The sequence below is a fragment of the Heteronotia binoei genome, chromosome 12 (assembly GCF_032191835.1).
Source record: "Heteronotia binoei isolate CCM8104 ecotype False Entrance Well chromosome 12, APGP_CSIRO_Hbin_v1, whole genome shotgun sequence".
Taxonomy (NCBI): Eukaryota; Metazoa; Chordata; class Lepidosauria; order Squamata; family Gekkonidae; genus Heteronotia; species Heteronotia binoei.
In genome coordinates, this window is record NC_083234.1 from 62,378,121 (window position 1) to 62,398,806 (window position 20,686).

Here is a 20,686-nt window from a genome sequence, read left to right on the forward strand (position 1 = left end):
AGGAATGCCAAACAAAAGAAAAAGCAATGATCTGCTGGCAGAAAGGAAACAGATTATTATTTCTGGGGAAGGAGTTCTCAAGTTTTTGGAGCCACAACCAAAAAAGCCCTTCCTTTGGTTGCCATACTGGATCTGTTAAGTCACTATTAAGGATTATTTGATCAAGGATATACATCTTTAATGGTATAAATCTTGGCAAATAGAAGGGGAAGACGTGGAAGTAATGACAGACTTCACATTTCTGGGATCCAAGATCACTGCAGATGGTGACTGTAGCCATGAAATTAAAAGACGTTTGCTCCTTGGAAGGACAGCTATGGTGAACATAGGCAGTATAATGAAAAGTAGAGACATCACCCTGCCAACAAAAGTCCGTATAGTCAAAGCGATGGTATTCCCAGTAGTAATGTATGGCTGTGAGAGTTGGATCATAAGGAAGGCCGAGCACAGAAGTATAGACGCTTTCGAGCTGTGGTGCTGGAGAAGAATCTTGAGAGTCCCTTGGACTGCAAGAAGATCAAATCAATCAGTCCTAAGGGAAATCAACCCTGACTGTTCTCTGGAAGGTCAGATGCTGAAGCTGAAGCTCAAATATTTTGGCCACCAAATGAGAAGGGAGCACTCACTGGAGAAAACCCTGATGCTGGAAAGACAGAAGGCGAAAGAAGAAGGGGACGGCAAAAGATGAGATGGCTGGACAGCATTACTGATGTAACTAACATGAATTTGAGCAGACTTTGGAGGATGGTGGAAGGCAGGAGGGCCTGGTGTTACTTTGTCCATGGGGTCGCAAAGAGTCGGACTCGGCTGTGCAACTGAACAACAATAATATATCTTTAAAATAAATGATGAGTTTTCTTTTGGCAGCCAAAGCAGTTGCTCATTGTTTTTCTTCACTCTTTTTATTTTTGTAATGATGCAATCGTGATCATGAAAAATTAAAGGGCAATTGTTTAGGTATCAAAGAGAAAACCAATAATTTAAATCCCCCTCCTTCTCCCAAGCGAACAAGAAATGACTAAGTTCCTATTCAGGAATTACCCTATGAGGATTGAAAGAAAATGAGTCCATGACACATAACAAGAAGCAAAGAATACTCGGAAACCAGCCAAAGTGCTCTGTGTTGTAGCACGTTAGCACACATTTTGGAATCAACCAAACAACCTTCCTTACCTTTTCCCACAAGGTAAACTGGTTACCTGTACTTATCTTCTGTCACACTAGGATGAAACATGTTTATTTGGAATTGGGGACACAGTCTAGCAGAAATTTTCTCTGTACACCTCAAAAAAAAAATGAAAGCGCACTAGAAAGAAGGCTGTGGCTAAGCAATAGACTTGTGTCTACTTGAGACTCTAGAGAGCTGGTCCCTGTCAGGATATACAATACTAATCATAGATGGAACAATGGTTGATTTGCTACACAAGTTGTGTAGCACAGTGTCTGTCCAGTTCAGCGACCCTTCACTGAGTGCAGAAGAACAATGAATTGTGCTCTTGGTCTTTTGTTTTCTGTTTTTGTGTGTGTGTGTGTGTGTGTGGTTGGTCTCATATGCTTGCCAGCCTCCAGGTGGGGCCTGGAGATCTTCTGCTGGCAGAGATCAGCTCTCCTGGAAAAAAATAACACAACAAAAAATGCAAGCTAGTGACCAATTTACTAAGCAATCAGTCCAAATGTCCAAAACATGTATATTCAAGTCCCAATTGTAGTGTGGTGACAAGCCAATCGATTAAGTACTTGTTTCTTTCCAGTCTTCATCAGACCTGGGACCAATATTGATTCAATTATATGGATTTTTTACACAATTTTCAAAAAAGAGGGATGCAAAGCGTCTCCAGCATCAATTTCACCTTGGCTACAGCTCAGTATGTGGCACAAGAAGTCACTAGCTTGCATTTTTTGTTGTCTTATCCATTATAGTGACCTCTCTCAGATTGTACTCTACCCCTGGAAAAAATGGCTGCTTTAAAGGGTGGACTCTATAGCATTGTACCATACTGAGGCCCCTCCCCTCCTCAAACTCTGCCTTCTCCCAGCTCCACCCCCCAAAATCTCCAGGTGCTTTCCAACACAGACCTGGCAACCCTACTCCCTAGGTCAGGTGAACAAATATGAAGAAATATGAAACATCTTTCAGCTAGGGAGAGGGGAAAACTGAAGAGAAATCCAAGAGCCCTTAAAGATGTTTTCTTGCCATAGCAACTCACTATAAACTTGAGACACTTCTGCATCTGTACAAAGTGTAATATTGAGAGAGAAGTGTGGATGCTGTAAACCCCTTTCTCCTTCTGAGCTGAGGCCATGAGGGCAGGCCAGGGGCACACTTGGAGGGTCTTGAACTCACTCCCCTGAAAGCTGTTCTACCATACCAGGTTGCTGTAAACCCGGTATGGTAGATCCTGATGTGATCCAATAACTGAATAAGAGCACTTTAAAGACGCCATCAGGGTTTGTAATTTTTAATGTAATTGTTTATACACACACACACATAAAATGTAACTGATTTTACTGTTGTACCTCGCCCTGAGCCTGGTGCTGGCCAAGATAGGGCGATTCATCAAATATTAATAATAATAATAATAATAATAATAATAATAATGATAATAATAATAATAATAATAGTAATAATAGTGTCATGTGCAGTGCTCTTAGAGGTCATATGTAGTGCTCTTAGAATATACATTCTATAAATAATATTATGTTTATTAACTATAATTTACATAGTACCCTCAGGGTGTGGTACTTTACAACATATGTAAAGAGAGAGGTCTCAGCCCTGAGAAAGTTACAATATGGAGTTTATAACAAGGAAGAGAGATGCAGCTGGAAATGAAATGGGGAAAGATTATGGTGCATATACTAGGTTTCGTTTCAGTAAAGGAAAGGATCATAATAAAGGTTCTGTGTGTGTGTGTGTTAATTGCTGTCATTTCACTTCTGACTTATGGAGGCCCTATGCATTAATAGATCAAGAGTCAGGTCCTCCAAAATGTCCTGTCATTAACATCCATTCTCAGGGCTTGGAAACTAAGGGCCATGGCTTCTTTTATTGAGTCAATCCATCTCACATTGTGTCAAATAAGGGTTTTAGCAACTGTGAATCCTGCAGACAGGCACAGCTTTGCCTCTAATATTTTTTATGACCAGGCAGCAGGTTAGAAATGAAAGTAATCAATATGACCAAATTCAAGAGTCAAGAAAGTTTTGATTGCCAATCAAGACATTTGATTTACCTGATTCGGTGCACTAAATATTGCCATTTGTAAAATGCAGTAGAATGAAATGAAGCAGAACTTAAATGCTGATGAATAACAGTGTCTACATACCTACTTGGAAGGATGTGGTATTACCATAATCTATTCATATGCTTAATTTATGTTAATAAAGCCCAAGGTCAGCCATGACTCTGTGGCCCCCTGCCCTCCTCTGAGGCATAAATTAATTCAGAGTAATTGTTTACATGGCTCTGTTCAGCCAGCTTTTGCCCATTAAGACTCCAACATTAACAGCCATTAATCCCTAGTTACTGTTGATTAACATAAATCTTTTATATGCACAAAACTTAAATGTAATTGGATCTTTTATTCTCAATAAAGAGATTAGGTTAATCTTATGCTAATTTGTGTGGCATTTTTTTTTGTCCTGATATGACATAAGTCTTAGATCTCTTTGACACAGTGATGGTGAGAAATCAGATGAACCATACAGCGGGGAAGGCTGCTTGTATCTCGTGTCCTCATTTATTATCTGTTCAAGAGCCTGGTAAACTGTAGGCTAGGACATTATATGGTAAACTTTTAATATGCCATATCATGGGAATTGATGGTGCTAATAATTCTCTCTTATTCCCCTGGTTCTTTCCTTGGTTTCCTTGGGAAGAGGGGATGAACATTTAACTTGATGCCTACTAATTAGGTGTCTCCAGAGTGCCTGCCCATGAATCCCTGTGATCAGTTCTTGTGATCACTTTGTGAATACGGTTTGCTTCTGTCTACGCAGATCAGATGCAATATGAGGCAGAGCAGTCTATTAAATTTGGGTCATTTAAAGGACGTAGGTCCAGTGAGGGGTTAATTGACAATCATCAGCAGAGGTGTACCCCTGAAACCCATTGATTTTGATGGATTTAGAAGGGTATAACTCTACTTAGGGCTGTACTGACCAATCTCCAGTAAATGCTGTCTCTTCTCCACTCATTGAGATTATTTAGATCTTATACTGGGTGAAAGCATCCACAAGTTGCAACAGCCAAGGGGCTGCTGTGCAGGTGTAAAGTTGCTCTGCTTGGTGCTATTTTCAAGACAAATTCTGCCAGAGGACATCAAGGCAATATTTTTAGGAGCTTGCCTTGCATATAATGGAGGAAAAGCAAATGAAGTATGTTGCCTGGTGAATATGCTCACCGCAGCATTCTCAGCACATCTCATCTCAGTCCATCTTGGTAATATCTATTAAGGGAAATCTAAGGACATAACACATTGTTTCAACTACTAGACATTACCAGGAAGACAGAGGTCAGCAGCAGACATTTGTATTTCCCATGTCGCAAAGCCTCAACAGAAGTCAGGCTTCAGGTGGCCAGATATTTATTTTTATTTATTTATTTATTTTATTCGATTAGTATCCCGCCCTCCCCACCAAGGCGGGCTCAGGGCAGCTCACAACATAAAATTCTAACAATAAGTTTAATAAATATTAAAATACATTAAATAGTTTACAGCAGTTAAAACAAGAAAACAATCTATCAATGTGCTATTCTGGAACCTTCCTTTAGAGTTTTCAGGTACCAGTCAGTTATATGCCAACCGGAAGAGGACTGTCTTACAGGCCCTGCGGAACTGCCCAGATAATGGGACCAGGAGCTGTCAGCCCACTGGCCTGGAACTATTGATGAAATCGGGGGTTTTTGAGCAGGAATGCACAGGAACACAGTTCCGGCTGGCTTGGCATTAGGGGATGTGGCCTAAAATGCAAATGAATTCCTGCAGGCCTTTTCCTACAAAAAAAGCCCTGGATGAAAAATTAAGTAAGGATTGACTCTGAAACAGCACTCAAGAACCTCAAGGCTGCAAGGGAGTCATTAGTGAGAACAGCCAGGGGTCAAATCCAGGGAAGCAAGTAGAATGGAGGTAGGCAAAAAAGTAGACTGATACAGAAGCTTAGAGCCAAGAGCTTTATGGCGTCTGATTAGGGATTGGCCCTGAGGGGCAGCTAACTGGGTGTTTAGGTTGAAACTTAGAACTTGGCTTGGCGGGTTTACAGTGGCCACAGAGTGATGGCTGCCAGGAGCCCTGATTCAGCACATCTTATTTATGTTTATGTAAATGACAAATAGGTCCTCAAAGTTGTAATCTCCACATTGTTGTGGTAAAGCTCAAGAACTCTGCCTATTTTGTGAATGTGCTTCCTTGAAAGACAATTGCCTCCCCAGTTGGAAAAACAAGACAAAGATATGGATTAAAGGGCCACTTTATTAACTTGACTTAACGGCAAGGGCCAAACGATGGGGACAGGAAAAGCCAGGGGCCACAAACAGAGCCAAGCCTCAGCTTAGGCAACTGTACCCACACCAATGCCTAGAACATGTTCTAGCCCTTGTCGTATATCAGCCAAAAAGGCCTCATTGCCCTTTAATGAAAGATGGACCCCATCCGCCCTGTACAAATCCTGAAACCCGGCCTTAATGGATGGATGCGGCACATAGACTCCAAGCCCCCCCTCGAGGGCAAGTTGCAAGGCCCTATTGGCCTTCCTCCGGGCTCTCTCCAAACCTGCTGGATCCCATGCGGCCCGCCACTTCTGGCGTGGCAGCATGGCCGACCACAGGATAAGGATGCCCGGCCACCTTCTCTTGATCAAGGTGATGTCATCCCGGGCCTAAAGTGACAGGGCCTTACCCTTTACTAGGCCCAAGTCATTCTCCCCCAGGTGGATCACCAACATATGCGGTGGCGGGCCCCTCCTTTCCTTAAAGAGAAGCGAAAGGAGCCCCGACCACCTCATGCCCCAGCGGCCCTGCCATTCAATCACAGCCCATTCACTCAGGCCCAACTGTGAGCCGACCGCAGTCCGTCGAGCCTGATGTGCCGCCCAGAAAACGATACTGTGGCCACATATAAGGATCCTCCTCCTTTCAGCGCTAGCCACAGCACCTAAAACAGAAAAACTATTAGAATTCTCTCTCTCTCTCTTTTTTTTTTAACAAAACAAAACACTGAACAGCGCTGAGGGCAAGGTTGCCACAGGAAGACCTTCTTACGACTCCAAAGGTCGAATGTAGACCCGATAAGCCCCAGATCTCCATCGTCCCACACAACAAATGGCCTCGCCCCCGTAACCCAAAGCTGCAGCTGTGGACGCGGCTCCAATCTTAAAAGAATGGGTGTCAAATTTGACCTAACAGCCAAAGCCCGGCTAGTGACCGTCCAAAATTGATATTTGGTCAAAGTGGTGCTATCATGATGGCAAAACAAAGGGTCATCCGCTGACCCTCATAAGTCCACATAATGCGTGAGGGCAGCAACCAGACACAGATCCCTTTCCGAGCAAGGTCCAAAAGTGACTGTGCAACCCCGCTGCATTTGATTCGTCTTAGACTGTCGGACACATAGCACCACCTGACCATCAACAAATTTAACGTACCCAACCTGGAGAGCCCTAACAGAAATATCCTTACGTGAGAGCACCACCAACTCGGACACATGCAAGGCCCCCAAAAAAGCCATCAAAGCGGCTGCATGAAAAAGCGCCTCCTCGAAGGCTGAGGCACAAACCAAAGCCCAGGTGGCATACAAACCATGTAAGATTGCTGGGGAAATAGGCTGCCTATGATCAACCCATTGCCCCACCTCCGGAGACCATCCCTCTAACATCTTTAGAATACGAAAATCCTTGGTCACCTCCTGATACCCCCGGGCCTTACTTAGGAAGGCCAAGGCAGCCAGCTGTCCCTTGATGGATTTCACCGAGAGACCTCTCTCCTTCTGCCAAACACAAAACTGCAGCAGATGCTCGACTGGTGCCGGCCATGACACAGGTAGCTCCGCCCCTTCTCAAAAAGCTGTAAACTGACTAGCCGCTTGGTCATACGACCTTTTCGTGCTATGTGCTATGGCGAGGTGGATTGCCCGGCTAACTTCATCCCTCCAATCTGCCACAATTCCATGGGGATGCGAGCGGGTAACGGGTCGACCGCTGGAGCTGGCAGATGAAATTGCACCATCTGTTGGCGAGACAGGGCATCCGCCACTTCGTTACAAATGCCTGGAACATGCTTTGCCAAAAACAGAACGTTTAACTTAAGGCAACGCAAGGTAAACGCCCGAACTAAACTCATAACCGACTTGGACCTGGAGGTAAGGTTGTTGACCACGTGGACAACCGCCATGTTGTCACACCAGAAGTGAACCATATGGTTGGCCAGAGAATGTCCCCATAGAAAAACAACGACCACAATGGGAAAAAACTCCAAAAAAGTCAAGTTACAACATAACTCAGAGCCTAACCACTCACTCGGCCAACACTCGGCACACCAATGCCCCCGAAAATACACACCAAAGCCAGTAGAGCCGGCAGCATCAGAGACAATCTGAAGGTCCGTATTCAACTGAATAACTTCCCGCCAGAAAGAGATGCCGTTAAAATCCCTCAAAAACGACTCCCAGATCTCCAGGTCCCTGCGCATCCCCTCTGTAACCTGGGTATAATTATGCGGTGCACACAGGGCAACCATACCATCACAAAACTGCCTAAGAAAAGCACGACCGGGGGCCACCACCTTCCAGGCAAAGTTCAGGTGGCTCACCAGTTGCTGCAACTCTAAAAGGGTGACCTTATGCTTAACCAGCACGGCCCGCACTCTAGTCAACAGGTTACTCAACTTGTCGCGCAGCAGTCTCGATAGCTGATGCACAGTATCAAGCTCTCAATACCCAAAAAGGTCAAAACTGTAACTGGGCCCTCGGTCTTGCTGGGATTCTGTGTTAATTGCCAGCAATTAACACAGAACAATGGTCACATTCAACAGCCAGTTTCCTTATCACTACCCTTCCAGGAAGCCCCACCAAACAATGGGCACATCCACAAACCAATTGTCCTTTCATCACACCCCCTCCAGCCTAGAAATAGCAGCTCTCCAGCAGCCCTGGCTCCACTCAATGCACAGCAGCCAATAAGGTCTGAGCGCCTGCTCCGGCTGCAACGCCACTGAGGATGTTCTCCGCAGCTGAGAACGAAACGTCTGGAAGGAAAACTTTCTCCAGTAGAACACGGCATTTGATCCCGAAAGATTATACAAACCCTAAGTAATTTATATATTTTCGATATTAATTTTTCATTATCTCCAAACAGAACCTTTTCCAATTCCATTTGCTCACGTCTAATTCCAACAGATTTATATCATTCTCCATCAAATTTTTTATTTGTTGCATTTGAAACCAATCATACTTGTTGTTTAACTCTCCGGCAGATTTTAATTCGACTTTATCACCTTGGATCTTTAGCAGTTGATTATATGACAACCCTCTCTCTTCATCAGATTCAACTGTTATTTTTATTACTTCTGCTGGCACTATCCATAACGGCTTTCTTTCATCACCATATTTCTTGTATCTTATCCATGTATTTAGCAAGTTGTTTCTAATATAATGGTGAGAAAAAAGACCATCCATATTTTTTTTCCCCATAGTACATATAAGCATGCCAGCCGAATTTATTTCCATGAGCTTCTAACAATAAAAGCCTTTTATTTAACAGCATCATCCAATCCTTTATCCACGTCAAACAAACTGCATCATGATATAGTCTTAAATCTGGAAGTTGAAATCCTCCCCTCTCTTTAGCATCCGTTAAAATTTTCATCTTAATGCTTGGTTTTTTCCTAGCCCATACAAATTCTGAAATCTTCCTTTGACATTTGTTAAATTGTTTACTATCTTTCACAATCGGAATAGTTTGGAACAAATACATTATTCTTGGCAAAATGTTCATCTTAATTGCAGCAATCCTACCCAACAAAGACAGATTAAGTCTATTCCATTTCATCATATCTTCATCCATTTTACGCCATAACTTTTCATAGTTGTTTTTGTACAAATCAATATTCTTCATTGTTATTTCTAGACCTAAATATTTAACTTCAGAAGTGACTTCACATCCCGTCAAACTCTGCAATTCTTTCTGTTTCTTTAGTTGCATATTTTTACATTAAAATTTCGATTTCTCTTTATTTATATATAGTCCTGCCATTTCTCCATATTCTTTTATCTTAGCTAACAACAAAGGTACCACTTGTATCGGATTTTCAGTTATAAACACAATATCGTCTGCAAATGCTTTATATTTGTAAGAAAATCCTCTAATTTTCAATCCTTCTATCTCTTTGTCGTTTTGTATTTGCATTAGCAGAATTTCAAGAGACATTATAAATAACAATGGTGAAAGCGGACATCCTTGCCTTGTACCTTTGCTCACCTTCATTTCATTTGTAAGGTCTGCATTTATACACAATTTTGCGTGTTGATCCATATATATTGCTTTTGTCATTCTTATAAAATACTCTCCCAGATTCATTTTTTCCATTACTGCAAACATAAAGTCCCAATTCAAATTATCAAAGGCTTTTTCTGCATCTACAAAAAATAACGCCACCTCTTTTTCTGGATGTTTCTCATAATATTCTACAATATTTACAACAGTTCTTACATTGTCTCTTATTTACCTTTTAGGGAGAAATCCCGCTTGATCTTCCTTTATAAAATTAATCAAATATTGCTTAAGTCGTTCTGCCAAGATTCTTGTATATATCTAATAGTCATTGTTTAATAATGAAATTGGTCTATAATTCTTTACATTTGTGACATCTCTATCTTCCTTGGGAATCAATGAGATTACAGCTTCTTTCCAAGTATTTGGAATTTTCCCTTTTATTCTTATCGTGTTCATCAATTTTTGCAATTTTGGTACCATCTCATCTTTGAGAATTTTATAAAATTTAGTTGTATATCCATCCAGCCCAGGAGCCTTACCTACTTTCATTACATTTATTGCTGCTTCAATTTCAATTTTTTCTATTGGATCATTCAAAATCTTTTTCATATACTCAGTCAAGGGTGCTATTTTAATATTTCATAAATACTCTTCCATTTTTTCTTTTTTTCTTTTCACACCTTTGAATAAATTAGCATAATATTTAAAAACTTCTCTTTTAATTCCTTCTTGGTCTACAATCTCTTTTCCGCTAACCACGATGTTATTGATTATTTTCTTTCTTTTTCTTCTGTTGCCAAGCTAAATACTTCCCAGGTTTATTTGCACCTTCAAACGATTTTTGTTGCAAAATTTTTACATTTCATTCTAATTCTTTATTCAACAAATGTCTTACTTGGGCTTGTAATATAGTAATTTCCCTTATTAATTTCTTTTTCCCTGGTCTTTTTCTTAGTTCACCTTCTTTTTTCTTTATTTCATTTTGAATGTCCAACATCTGCTTTTCTTTGCCCTCTTATCTTTATTATTCAATGTAATCAATAGTCCTCTCATTACTGCTTTGTAAGTGTCCCAAACCGTCTGGAATTCTATATAATCAGTGTCATTTATTTGGAAAAAAGCTGTAGTTTCTTTTTCTAGAAATGTCACAATGTCCTCATCTTGTAGCAAATCCTCATTTATTCTCCATCTTCTTGTTTTCTTTTGCAGTTTTGTAGCCCCAAATATTGGATTATGATCTGCACATACCTTTGGTAGAATCTCTACTTTTCTAGTTATGAGAAACTTTTAGAGCCCCATAGCATATCAATTCTAGAAAAAGTATTATGTCTTGCTGAAAAGAAAGTATAGTCTCTTACTTCAGGGTTAAATTTTCTCCAAATATCCTCCAAACTTTCCTGTTTAACCAACTCAAAAAATGATTTTGGCAGTCTTCCTTCTTTATTATTGCTCTTTTGGCCAGACCTATCTATATTGTTTTGTATTGTTCCATTAAAATCACCCATCATCAAGATCTGGTCATAGGACACTTCATCCAACTGTCGATTAATGTCTTTAAAAAAAACATCTTTTGCGCCATTAGGTGCATATAGTCCTAATAACAACGTTTTCTTTGCATCCATCATCACTTCTACTGCTATATATCTTCCATCTTTATCTTTAAATATCAATTTTGGTTCTAATTGTTCTTTAAAGTAAAAGACCACACCCCTTTTCTTTTGATCCACCAATGAAAAAAATTCCAACCCCAATTGTTTGTTCCACAAAAATTTGTAATCCTTTTGTTGTATATGAACTTCCTGTAAACAAATTATATTACATTTTTGTTTTTTAATCCAATGAAATGTTGCTTTTCGTTTTTGTGGTGAATTTAGTCCATTTATATTCCAAGATAATAACTTTTAATCCATTATGATGCAAAGTCTTTATTCTCTTCAAAAAAACTACACATCTCTTGCTCATTCCTTATTGTAATCCATTAAATCCATATAGTCCATTAAATCCACGTTGCTCAAAGCCCAAACCTTCAGGTATTATCCATCTATATCTCGTTCCCTGTGCATGTAGCTTCTCTGTTAACCTCTTGTATTTCTTCCTGTTGTTTATCACTTGACTTGGCAGCTCTTTCATTATTTTGACTCTGCTCCCTTCCATTATCAGAGCCTTTTGAAAATTTTTATTCAGAATTTTCCCTGCCATGTCTTTTGTCCTTAGTTTTATAACTATATCTCTTGGTAAGCCTTTATCTTTTGCATATGATGAATTAACTCTATAGATACTATCAAACATGTTTCTGGACCTTTCAAGATCTTCCTATAAATAGTCAGCAATTATTTTCACCATATAGTCCATTAAATCAGTTCCCTCCCCTTCAGGTATTCCTCTCAGACGCACTTGAGTTCTCATTAGTCTGCAGTCATGAACTGTTACCTTCTCTTGAAGCTTTAATAAGGTGGAAGCATGTACATCAACTTTCTCTTCAACATCCTTGACTCTGTTTGTAACCATACCCAACTCATTTTTAAAATCTTCAACTTCTTTTTTAAGGTCTCCAATATCCTTCTTAAGCTTTTTTTTACAAGCTGTTAACATCTTCTCCACACCCTTCATGATCCTGGCTTCCATGGCATCAAATTGACTTTGCATTTTGTCCAAAGAATGAGCTCTTGCACGAGTTAGTCTTTCTTCTGACATAAAAAAAAACCTTCAAAAAATCCAAAGACTCCAATTCTAATTCCAGCACCAAGTCCAGTAGCTTAGAACTTGCTCTTTAAAATAAGACTAATTTCGTCCTTCTCCTACCTTCCTGGGCTGATATATTGATTTTTAACAGTTTTTGGCAATTTTCGCTTCTTCAAAATGGTGATCGCAAATTCTCTATGGTTAAAAATTCCTAGCAAAGACCTTCTTCTTGCTCCTCTTACTTACAGCTTTTATTTCTTGGTTCACTGAGCCCAGTTCACATTCTCCAAATATCGCGGTCTTTAGGATACTTGTTATGTTGATTGCAAATGCAGAGCCATAACATCAAGACATATGTCAGTGACCACAGGTATTCAAAACAACTCTTTTCATTCCCAGATTCTATCAAAGTCTTTAATTTAACAGAGTCCAAATTTCAAGTTTCCTCTTCCTCCTTTTCTGTCTTTGTTATTCGATTTTTCCCACCTTCCAATGTTTTTAGATTAGCTTAGAAAGGTCTCGGAGCGAGAGATTGTAATCAAAGTACCTTTAACAGCTATGCCTCTTAAACTTCGGTCTTGTCACTTCTCAGATGTTTATCAGTCCCAAAAGAGAGTGAGATCCAGACAGGCTTATGCCAATTAAATAGCTCTTTAATCCTTTGTAGATGATGAACGACGCCACTTTTCTCCGCCGGTCCTCAAAGCTTCAGAAATATCCCCTCCGAGATAAATCATCAGCTGAGGTTAACTGGCTCAAAGTCTTCTGTGCGTAATCCTGGGCAAATCTCTATCTGAGAAATGCAGGCAGGAAGCCCCAAAAGAGCTTCTTACTACCCTGAACAAAAAATTAAGTTTTTTCCTTATTCAGGAGATGTCAGCTCTGTTGGATTCTCAGACTGGAAGCCTCACCAGCAGCTTTCTTAGGTACCACACCCAAGGGAGAAACCTGCAAATTGGGCACTGGAGGGACCGCGAAAGGGCCCAAGACTCGCCCCTCCGTGCACTCCTTCTTAATTTTAGCCCTAACAATGTGCTCTAAACCACAAACAGACCGTAAATTAGAACAAGAAAACAGGGTCCGGGGACCCTGGAAAGGAATTCTGAACCCCAGGGAAAACCCTTCCCACAGATAACTTCTCTCTTCAGCACGAGGATAATCCTGCAATAACTCCTTAGGAACCCTCAGCTGTATGGGGCTGGGCCCCTTTTCCAGGAGGCTGACTTGGCCCCCCCCCCCCCCGGCCGCCTGTTGGCCCCTTTTGGTTTGGACCTATTGCAGGCCATGAAGGCATGCGGCCCTCCACAGAGCGGACACTCATATTTGTACCTGCAAGCCTTTCTGGCACACGCACCTTGGGAGGTGAACTCCCAGCAAAGCAGCCGTGCCTGAACCGACTGCCCCGCAGCCGTGCGGGTGCCAGCAGAATGAGCAGTCTTCTGTACAAGATGACCACTGTCGGATCTATCCCCAGTATTTGGCTTAGCGGGAGCCATAAGCTGCAACCAGAGTTGCTGATTGATCTGGTCCCACAGGAGACCAGGATTAACCGCCGCTCACATACGGAATTCTTTATCGTACTGCAGCCACGCCCCACCCGAAAAATCGTTATACATGCGGTAAATTATATCGCAATACTGAAATAGCGGGGCCGCCCTCCAAGGCTGGGCCCTGGCAATGACCCCAGCATATATAAGAAATCCCGGCAGCCAATTTGACCAAGACCTATCTACCTTTCGCCGCTTCAACTTCTCCTTCTCGTCCAGCTCGTCCTTGGATTTCTTTTCCAACTCTCTGTATAACAGGCTGAACATGTCCACGTATTCACCTTTTAAGATCTTCTCCCTGGTCGTCACCGTAAGGTGGTCGCCTAGAGGCATGGCTGGATCACCAAAAGGTAGAGCATGAAATGCCACCATACTCTAAGGGACTGGGGGATGAGATGAAAATCCCCAACCGCCCAACTGTTGCGAAGACCAGGCTGGAGGCAGAGAAGCTGCTTGCTGCCAGCTCCAAGGCAACATGCCTCCTGCTGCCGAAACCCCTCCTGTCCCCATGCTACCAGCCTGACCTCCTACCACTATAGCCAAGCTCCAAGGTGGCCAGACCTGAAATGGAAGCGAGCTACCTAACTGATGAGGTGGTGCCCCAGATGCCCCTTTCTGATTTATAAGTGGCCCCCCGCCGCCATAGGGTGACCCTAAAGCAGGGGATCCCACCACCGGCCCCAAACCTGAGGCAACACTTGGGCACCAAGGACCCATGTTGCCAAGCTGGTGTCTTACCTTCCACATTGGTAGGCACCACTGCAACCGCTTCAGGCTCCTCCCGCTGTTCCTCATCCATCGGAACTACATCACTCGGGCTATTCACGCCTTCCTCGGCACCCTGTAAGGCAGAAAGCCGTGCGAGCACCTCTCTCTGAAAAGAAATAGTGGCAGCCCTACCAGAACTCTTAAGCCCAGCAAATTGTCGTGACAGGCCTGCCAACCCTCTTGCCTCCTCCAAAACGGCCAGGCGATCCAGGATGGCCTGCCATGTCACCACATCATCCCCCTCATCAGCCGGGGGCTGGGCAGGAGCCGGCCTCTTAAGAGGTCTTTTGGCTGGCTGCTTCCCCTTAGATGGGCCTTGCCCTTTTTTAGGCCCCATACTCTCTCAAAGACACCCTGTGGAGGACTCCAAACGACCCCACACCACTCATCCAAGGACTCCCCAAGGCCTAGCCACCAATAGCGAAGCTGGCCCAACTCCCTAGCTCAACTCAGTGACTCAGCAAGCCTCACCAGGCTCCTGAATGGGCCTTAGCCACTGACACCCAAAACAGCCACCCCCCTATAGGCTGGCCACAACACGCTGACTGGCCTCCTCTAACAGAAAGTGGGGGGGACCCACCAAGACCCCTTTTTCTGCCCCAGCGCTCCTCTTAGGCCAGCCGCCTTCATCCCGCCGAAAGCCGCCACTGGCTCAGCGGCATGAAGAGACGTCCCCGCTACGACACCCACTTCACCTGGCGCCGAAGACTCTCCGCCGCAAACCGCCGCGCGCTACTGCGCCACGGAAGACGTCGCCCTCCCGTGGTTGGGAGAGAACACTTCTCCGCTGCTGAAGGCCTCCACGCCGCACCACAAGCCGCCGGAGCACTCAGCCGTCGTGCGCTGATCTGCTCCACCAAACGCGGCTTGGAAACTGCGCCACTGGGGGCGGGGGTGGCCTTATAAGGCCAACCTCACCCCCGCCCAGCCTGGAAGAGTCCACTGCCTCCCATCCTTCCGGGGAGGCAATGAATGGCCCCCAGCCTTAGCGGCCGCTCGGCTGAGTGAGGGCCAAACTGGTCCTGCTTTTTTCTCCAATGGTATTGCAGCTTTCAGGGAAACTCTTATGCCATTACTCATCATCTCATTGCCAAAAAGTTTCTGGAGGCCGTCCCAGGTTCCTGGCACTCTCTGTAATAGAAGCCCCCCAGACAGATCCTTGGCCATTGACAGCATCCACTGTTGGGAATTACTCAGCCTCTCTGATCCCAAATACCACCTGACATGTACTCTTTTGTGTTTACAGGAGCGCCACTGGGGAAGCATGGCATGAAATCATGCTGGCATGTCTCAGCAATCAAGCCTGTGACAAGCTTGCCAAACTCAGCAAAAACGAGTGCGGTAGCGACTTCGCCTATTTCTATTTTGTCTCCTTCATCTTCCTCTGTTCCTTTCTGGTAAGTCAGTCCTTCAGCTATGTCCCTTGTGCTCAAATGGGCTCTGCATCCCAGCTCCCCTGCCCCTCAGGTAAGCCCTAACCTAGGATAGCAGATCTCCTGGTGGTTTTCTAAATGAAAGTAGCAACCATGTAATTCTGATGATCTGTGTGTCCAGAGGAGAAGAAGTTTGATCCTCCCACCCCCTGCATGGTTTCACTGTGGGAAACTGACCACCCTCTCTTGTTTTTTATCAGGAGAAGGGAAAAGACTGCCTTTCCCCCACTTAGGACTAAAACAGCAAAATCGATTACTGAAATCAAATTGGCAGTAGGAAAGAATAGTTAAATTCATTCTCCCCCTACACTTTAATCTTGATCCAATTTTCCATCATCTTGTCTAGTTAGCTACTTGCTTGCAGGGCACAGTGTAAGCTTCTCCTGCTCCTATATGAGTTTCATTAACCAACCCTTTTTTGTTTATCTGCCACTCATCAAGGTGAGGAATTTGAATCTGGGTTGTAGAGATTCAGACTACAAGTTGGAGGGCCTGGTGACTGAATGCTCCTCCATGACCCTCACCACCACCAGCATCCTTGCATGCAGAAAGCTATTCTGTCATGGAACAAGATTTTATCCTGCTACCTTTCATGCTAGTTTTCTGTGTTTAGAATTTCTAGTATGGTGGAGCATTCAATGATGGGAGCTCCCATTTCGAAAACAGCACAAACACGCATTTACCACATTTTCAAGACAGAGCTTTTTCACAGAGAATTGCAGGTGATATTACAGAGGCATTGTCTTCCATTGCAAGCACTTATCTTGCTATATCCCTAGCAAACAGTTATTTAAGATTTACCAAGCAGATCAGTAGCCCAAAAAACCGAGTTTGCAGCATCTCCTACTGTGAATCATTATAAACTGCCAAGCTGTTGGTACCTTTGAGCAGAATATATTAAAATGGAGAAGGTAAATATTGGCAGCAGGCAATAGCATGAGTGGACTTTTGCCATTTGTGGTGGTTTCATAAATTTCTTAACTGCTGTAGAAATTCTAATAGCCTCTTTTTCTGAGTTTCCATTTAACGGAATGGATTCAGAAAACCACATAAATGCTCAAAATAACAAAATATGTGCAGATAAGAGAAAACAATAAAAGGAAAAGATTGCCCCAGATTGGTTTCTATTTATAAACTTATGAAGTTTGCTGGATTTTGATAATGAATTCATCTAGCTTAATATTGTCTGCTTTGACTGGCAGTTGCTCTTCAGAGACCTTTCCAGCACCTTCTACATGAGATCTTTTTAGCTGGTGATGCTGGAAATTGAATCCAGGCCTTCTGCATACAGTACATGTGCTCTATATCACTTCTGTGGGCCTTAGTTAATCCTAAATTAGCCAGAACATTGGTCTGACATGGCAGACAGTTTGATATAGTTTTGGGATGTCAGACCAATGGTCTGGCTAACTTAGCATTGTGTACTCTGGCTGGTAACAGCATTATGAGGACAAAGGTCCTACCTGAGATTTGCGGGTGGAAAAATTGTAGCAAGGATTGAATGCAGAACTTTCTGTATGGAAAGCATGCACTCTACCATTGAATAACAGCTTGTGGGTCCTCCTGCAACATTTAATCTTAGATTTGCAGTTATTAATTAGATTACTTTATGGCTGGGTCTTTGTTGATATATTGCTTAATTTACTGAACTTTGGGAGTTTTTTTGCTTTTGCATAATGTGTGAGGGAAACAAAGTAATCTGGGAAAGCTGTTCAGCTGAGATAACAAAAGGATGAACTGAAAAATTGGTATATGTTATGGGGAAACGATGCTTTTCTTTATCATAACCTTCCCAGTTCCCTTCAAAACCATTGCCTGTTTCTTCCCAAAAACAAAACAAAGTTCTGAATCCCCCCTCCCCAGTACAGTGATCAGATCAACATAAAGGTGTTATTTTAAAAAGCTCTTCTCCCTAGGAGAGATCTCACTTTAAGGGGGAATACTAATCTGTTCTAGCCTGCCTCTTATGTGAAAGTGAAGGGGATGAGCAGACGGACAGCAGTGCTACATACAAGAAAAGGTTTTGATAAATCTAGCAGGGCCAAGTCACTACTATGGGCAGGGCTTTTTTTGTAGAAAAAGCCCAGCCGGAACTCATTTGCATATTAGGCCACACTCCGTGACATCACCATGGTTTCACACAGGCTTTTTTCATAGAAAAAGCCCAACAGGAATAATGTGCATATTAGGCCACAACCCCTGACACCAAGCTAGCTGGGACTGACATCAAGCCAGATGGAACTGCGTTCCTGCTCAAAAAAAGCCCTGACTATGAGGTTTGTGAACTCCTCCTTGATCATCTCAAATTGTTCGTCTGGACTTTCCCATCAGTCTGTAGATCTGACTTTGAAACCTCCAGAGTGGTCCGTTCTAGCCTGAGGTCACTGTGTGCAGGCAGATAGAAATGCATCACCCCCAACCTGACAGTATTGCTGTAGCCAAACAGCATAACAGATAGTGGCATATCCATAGTTGGTCACTCCTGCCACTTCTTCACTCATTGTACCAAAGATTGAAATATCTTGTCTCCTGTTGCTAGAAGTGGAAGGAGGTTATATGATCTGAGGCATTAAGCTGCAGGAAACATTGTTTTCCTTATCCAGAACTTGATGTATGCTTGCACGGCTGCTGTCTTCTCCTGTAGGTGGGAAAAAAAACACCCTGCAGCCAATGGTCTGCAAGGGAATGGATCCGACAGTATCCAATCTCAAGCAACTGGTCATGGGGCACTTTGTTCCCCAGCAAGCAGAGGGGGAAGCAACTGGGGTAGCTAGTCAGTAAGGAGAAGCACAGAGAGCCAGTTTGGTGTAGTGGTTAAGTGTGCAGACTCTTATCTGGAGAATTTGTTTATTTTTTATTTTGGTAAATTTATATTCTGCCCTTGCCCAGGTGGGCTCAGGGCAGATTACATTCAAGTAAAACCAGTCAAATACAATAAAACCAATAAAATGCATTTAATACAACAACACAAGTGGGGTTTGATTCCCCATTCCTCCTCTTACAGCTGCTGGAATGGCCTTGGGTCAGCCATAGCTATCGCAGGAAAGGGCAGCTGCTGTGAGAGTGCTCTCAGCTGCACCCACCTCACAGGGTGTCTATTGTGGGGGGAGAAGATAAATGAGATTGTAATCTGCTCTGAGTCTCTGATTCAGAGAGAAGGGCGGGGTATAAATCTGAAATCATCGTCATTGTGAAATACCAGCGTTTGATCTGTTGGTGTGCTACAGCTGCCCATCTATATAAAAGAGGCTCTGTAATCCTATGATTTTTTTTTGTTTGTTTTGGTCTTTATGTACCAAATCAGAGGGTTCTGGGGGCCAGCTGAGAACAGTAAAACATCCAGCTACCTAGTTGTGAAACAATTGGCTGAATATTCCCATACAAGCCATTAGTACTCCTCCTCCTCCTCCTTTTGTTACCATTTTGAAATTTGCTCATTAAGCAGAAAAGTTTGTTTCTCCTGCCTTCCCACCATAATTTCATCTCCCTTCCCCTTGCAGATGTTGAACCTGTTTGTGGCTGTAATCATGGACAACTTTGAGTACTTGACACGAGACTCTTCCATCTTAGGACCTCACCATCTCGATGAGTTCATTCGCGTTTGGGCAGAGTATGACCCTGCTGCCAGGTATGTATTCTTACATATGTTTCTTTCTCTGGCAAAGTACCATTTGGGTAGATAAGTCTGTTTTCATAAGATGGCAGTTTCACAGCTTGGGGGACTCAGTTCAGACAACCTGTAAAAGCCAGTTCACCTGGTGTTCATGTCATCACCTTGGATATTTCTATCCATTGCCAAGCACTGCTCTTTGGAGACTTGAAACCATTTCGGGGATAATTACCAAGAGGTGAAGGAACTGTCTTCCATCAGATTATCATGTACTGGCAGTGATCACTAGAGGGGTGAACATGCCAGGTTCTTACACCACTAGAGAGATTTGCCAATCAGAAGTCACGACTCAGGAATTTCCTTTGGGCCAGTCTGGAAACAAAAGAAAAAGAGAACAAAGTAGTGATGTTTAAGAAAAGGTGGTTATGACATCTGGAAATGCAATTCAATACATTTTTGCCTTTCATTTCCCCACTGTGCCAGAGACAAAAAAATGTTTTCCCCATCCCTTCTTCTCTCCTCCCCTACTCCCTGGCCACCAGTACTAATTCAGTGTTAATACCCGATGCTATTAGTTAATATACAAGGTGGGCCCTTTTATTAACTGGGAGTATCCTTTGCTGTTTTAATTATGCCCGTTTCCCCGTTGTTTATATTTGCTTTTTAAAAAACTATACTTGTACTTTACCTGCTTAGAATTGTTAAGAATGCCAGGCTACAATGTGAATTTGTGTTGAGAGTTTAGAGGGTGTTTCAGTTGTCTTGCAACTCTTATGGGAAATGGGATTGTTATTAAGCCTGCGAAGAAAGCTGGTCTTCTTTCATGTGACAGCAAAAAGCAAAAATGGGTAAAGTTGGTCCCCATTTCAAAGCTACTGATGATCAAATTAGATGTTATGGCATCCGCAGGTTGAACCTGTGGATGTCAGTGCTGTTTCACAGCTGAAATTGGCCACCAAAAATATTGTCAAGAGGAGGACAGAATTACGTGGTCTTGTTGCATTATGTGCCCAATCAGGACTGAATACTTGCAGCACTTGTAAATGGCCAAGTTCAGCTCTAAAATGGTGTCAGCTTCCACAGATTGCACCCATGGATGCTGTAACATCTAGTTTGACTCTGGATCCTTCAGACCTTGGATAATTAATTTTGGGTGAAGA

General features: G+C 42.9%; 1 protein-coding gene across 9 annotated transcripts in view; it reads left to right on the forward strand.

Moving 5' to 3' along the window:
- Positions 1 to 20,686, forward strand: part of CACNA1B (calcium voltage-gated channel subunit alpha1 B) — a 490,529-nt gene that overhangs the window by 426,703 nt on the left and 43,140 nt on the right. For all 9 annotated transcript variants that reach the window (XM_060251289.1, XM_060251281.1, XM_060251280.1 and 6 more), the window contains 2 exons: positions 15,730 to 15,880; positions 19,417 to 19,544. In XM_060251289.1, the coding sequence (XP_060107272.1) occupies positions 15,730 to 15,880; positions 19,417 to 19,544 (279 nt within the window). The remainder of the gene's footprint in view (positions 1 to 15,729; positions 15,881 to 19,416; positions 19,545 to 20,686) is intronic.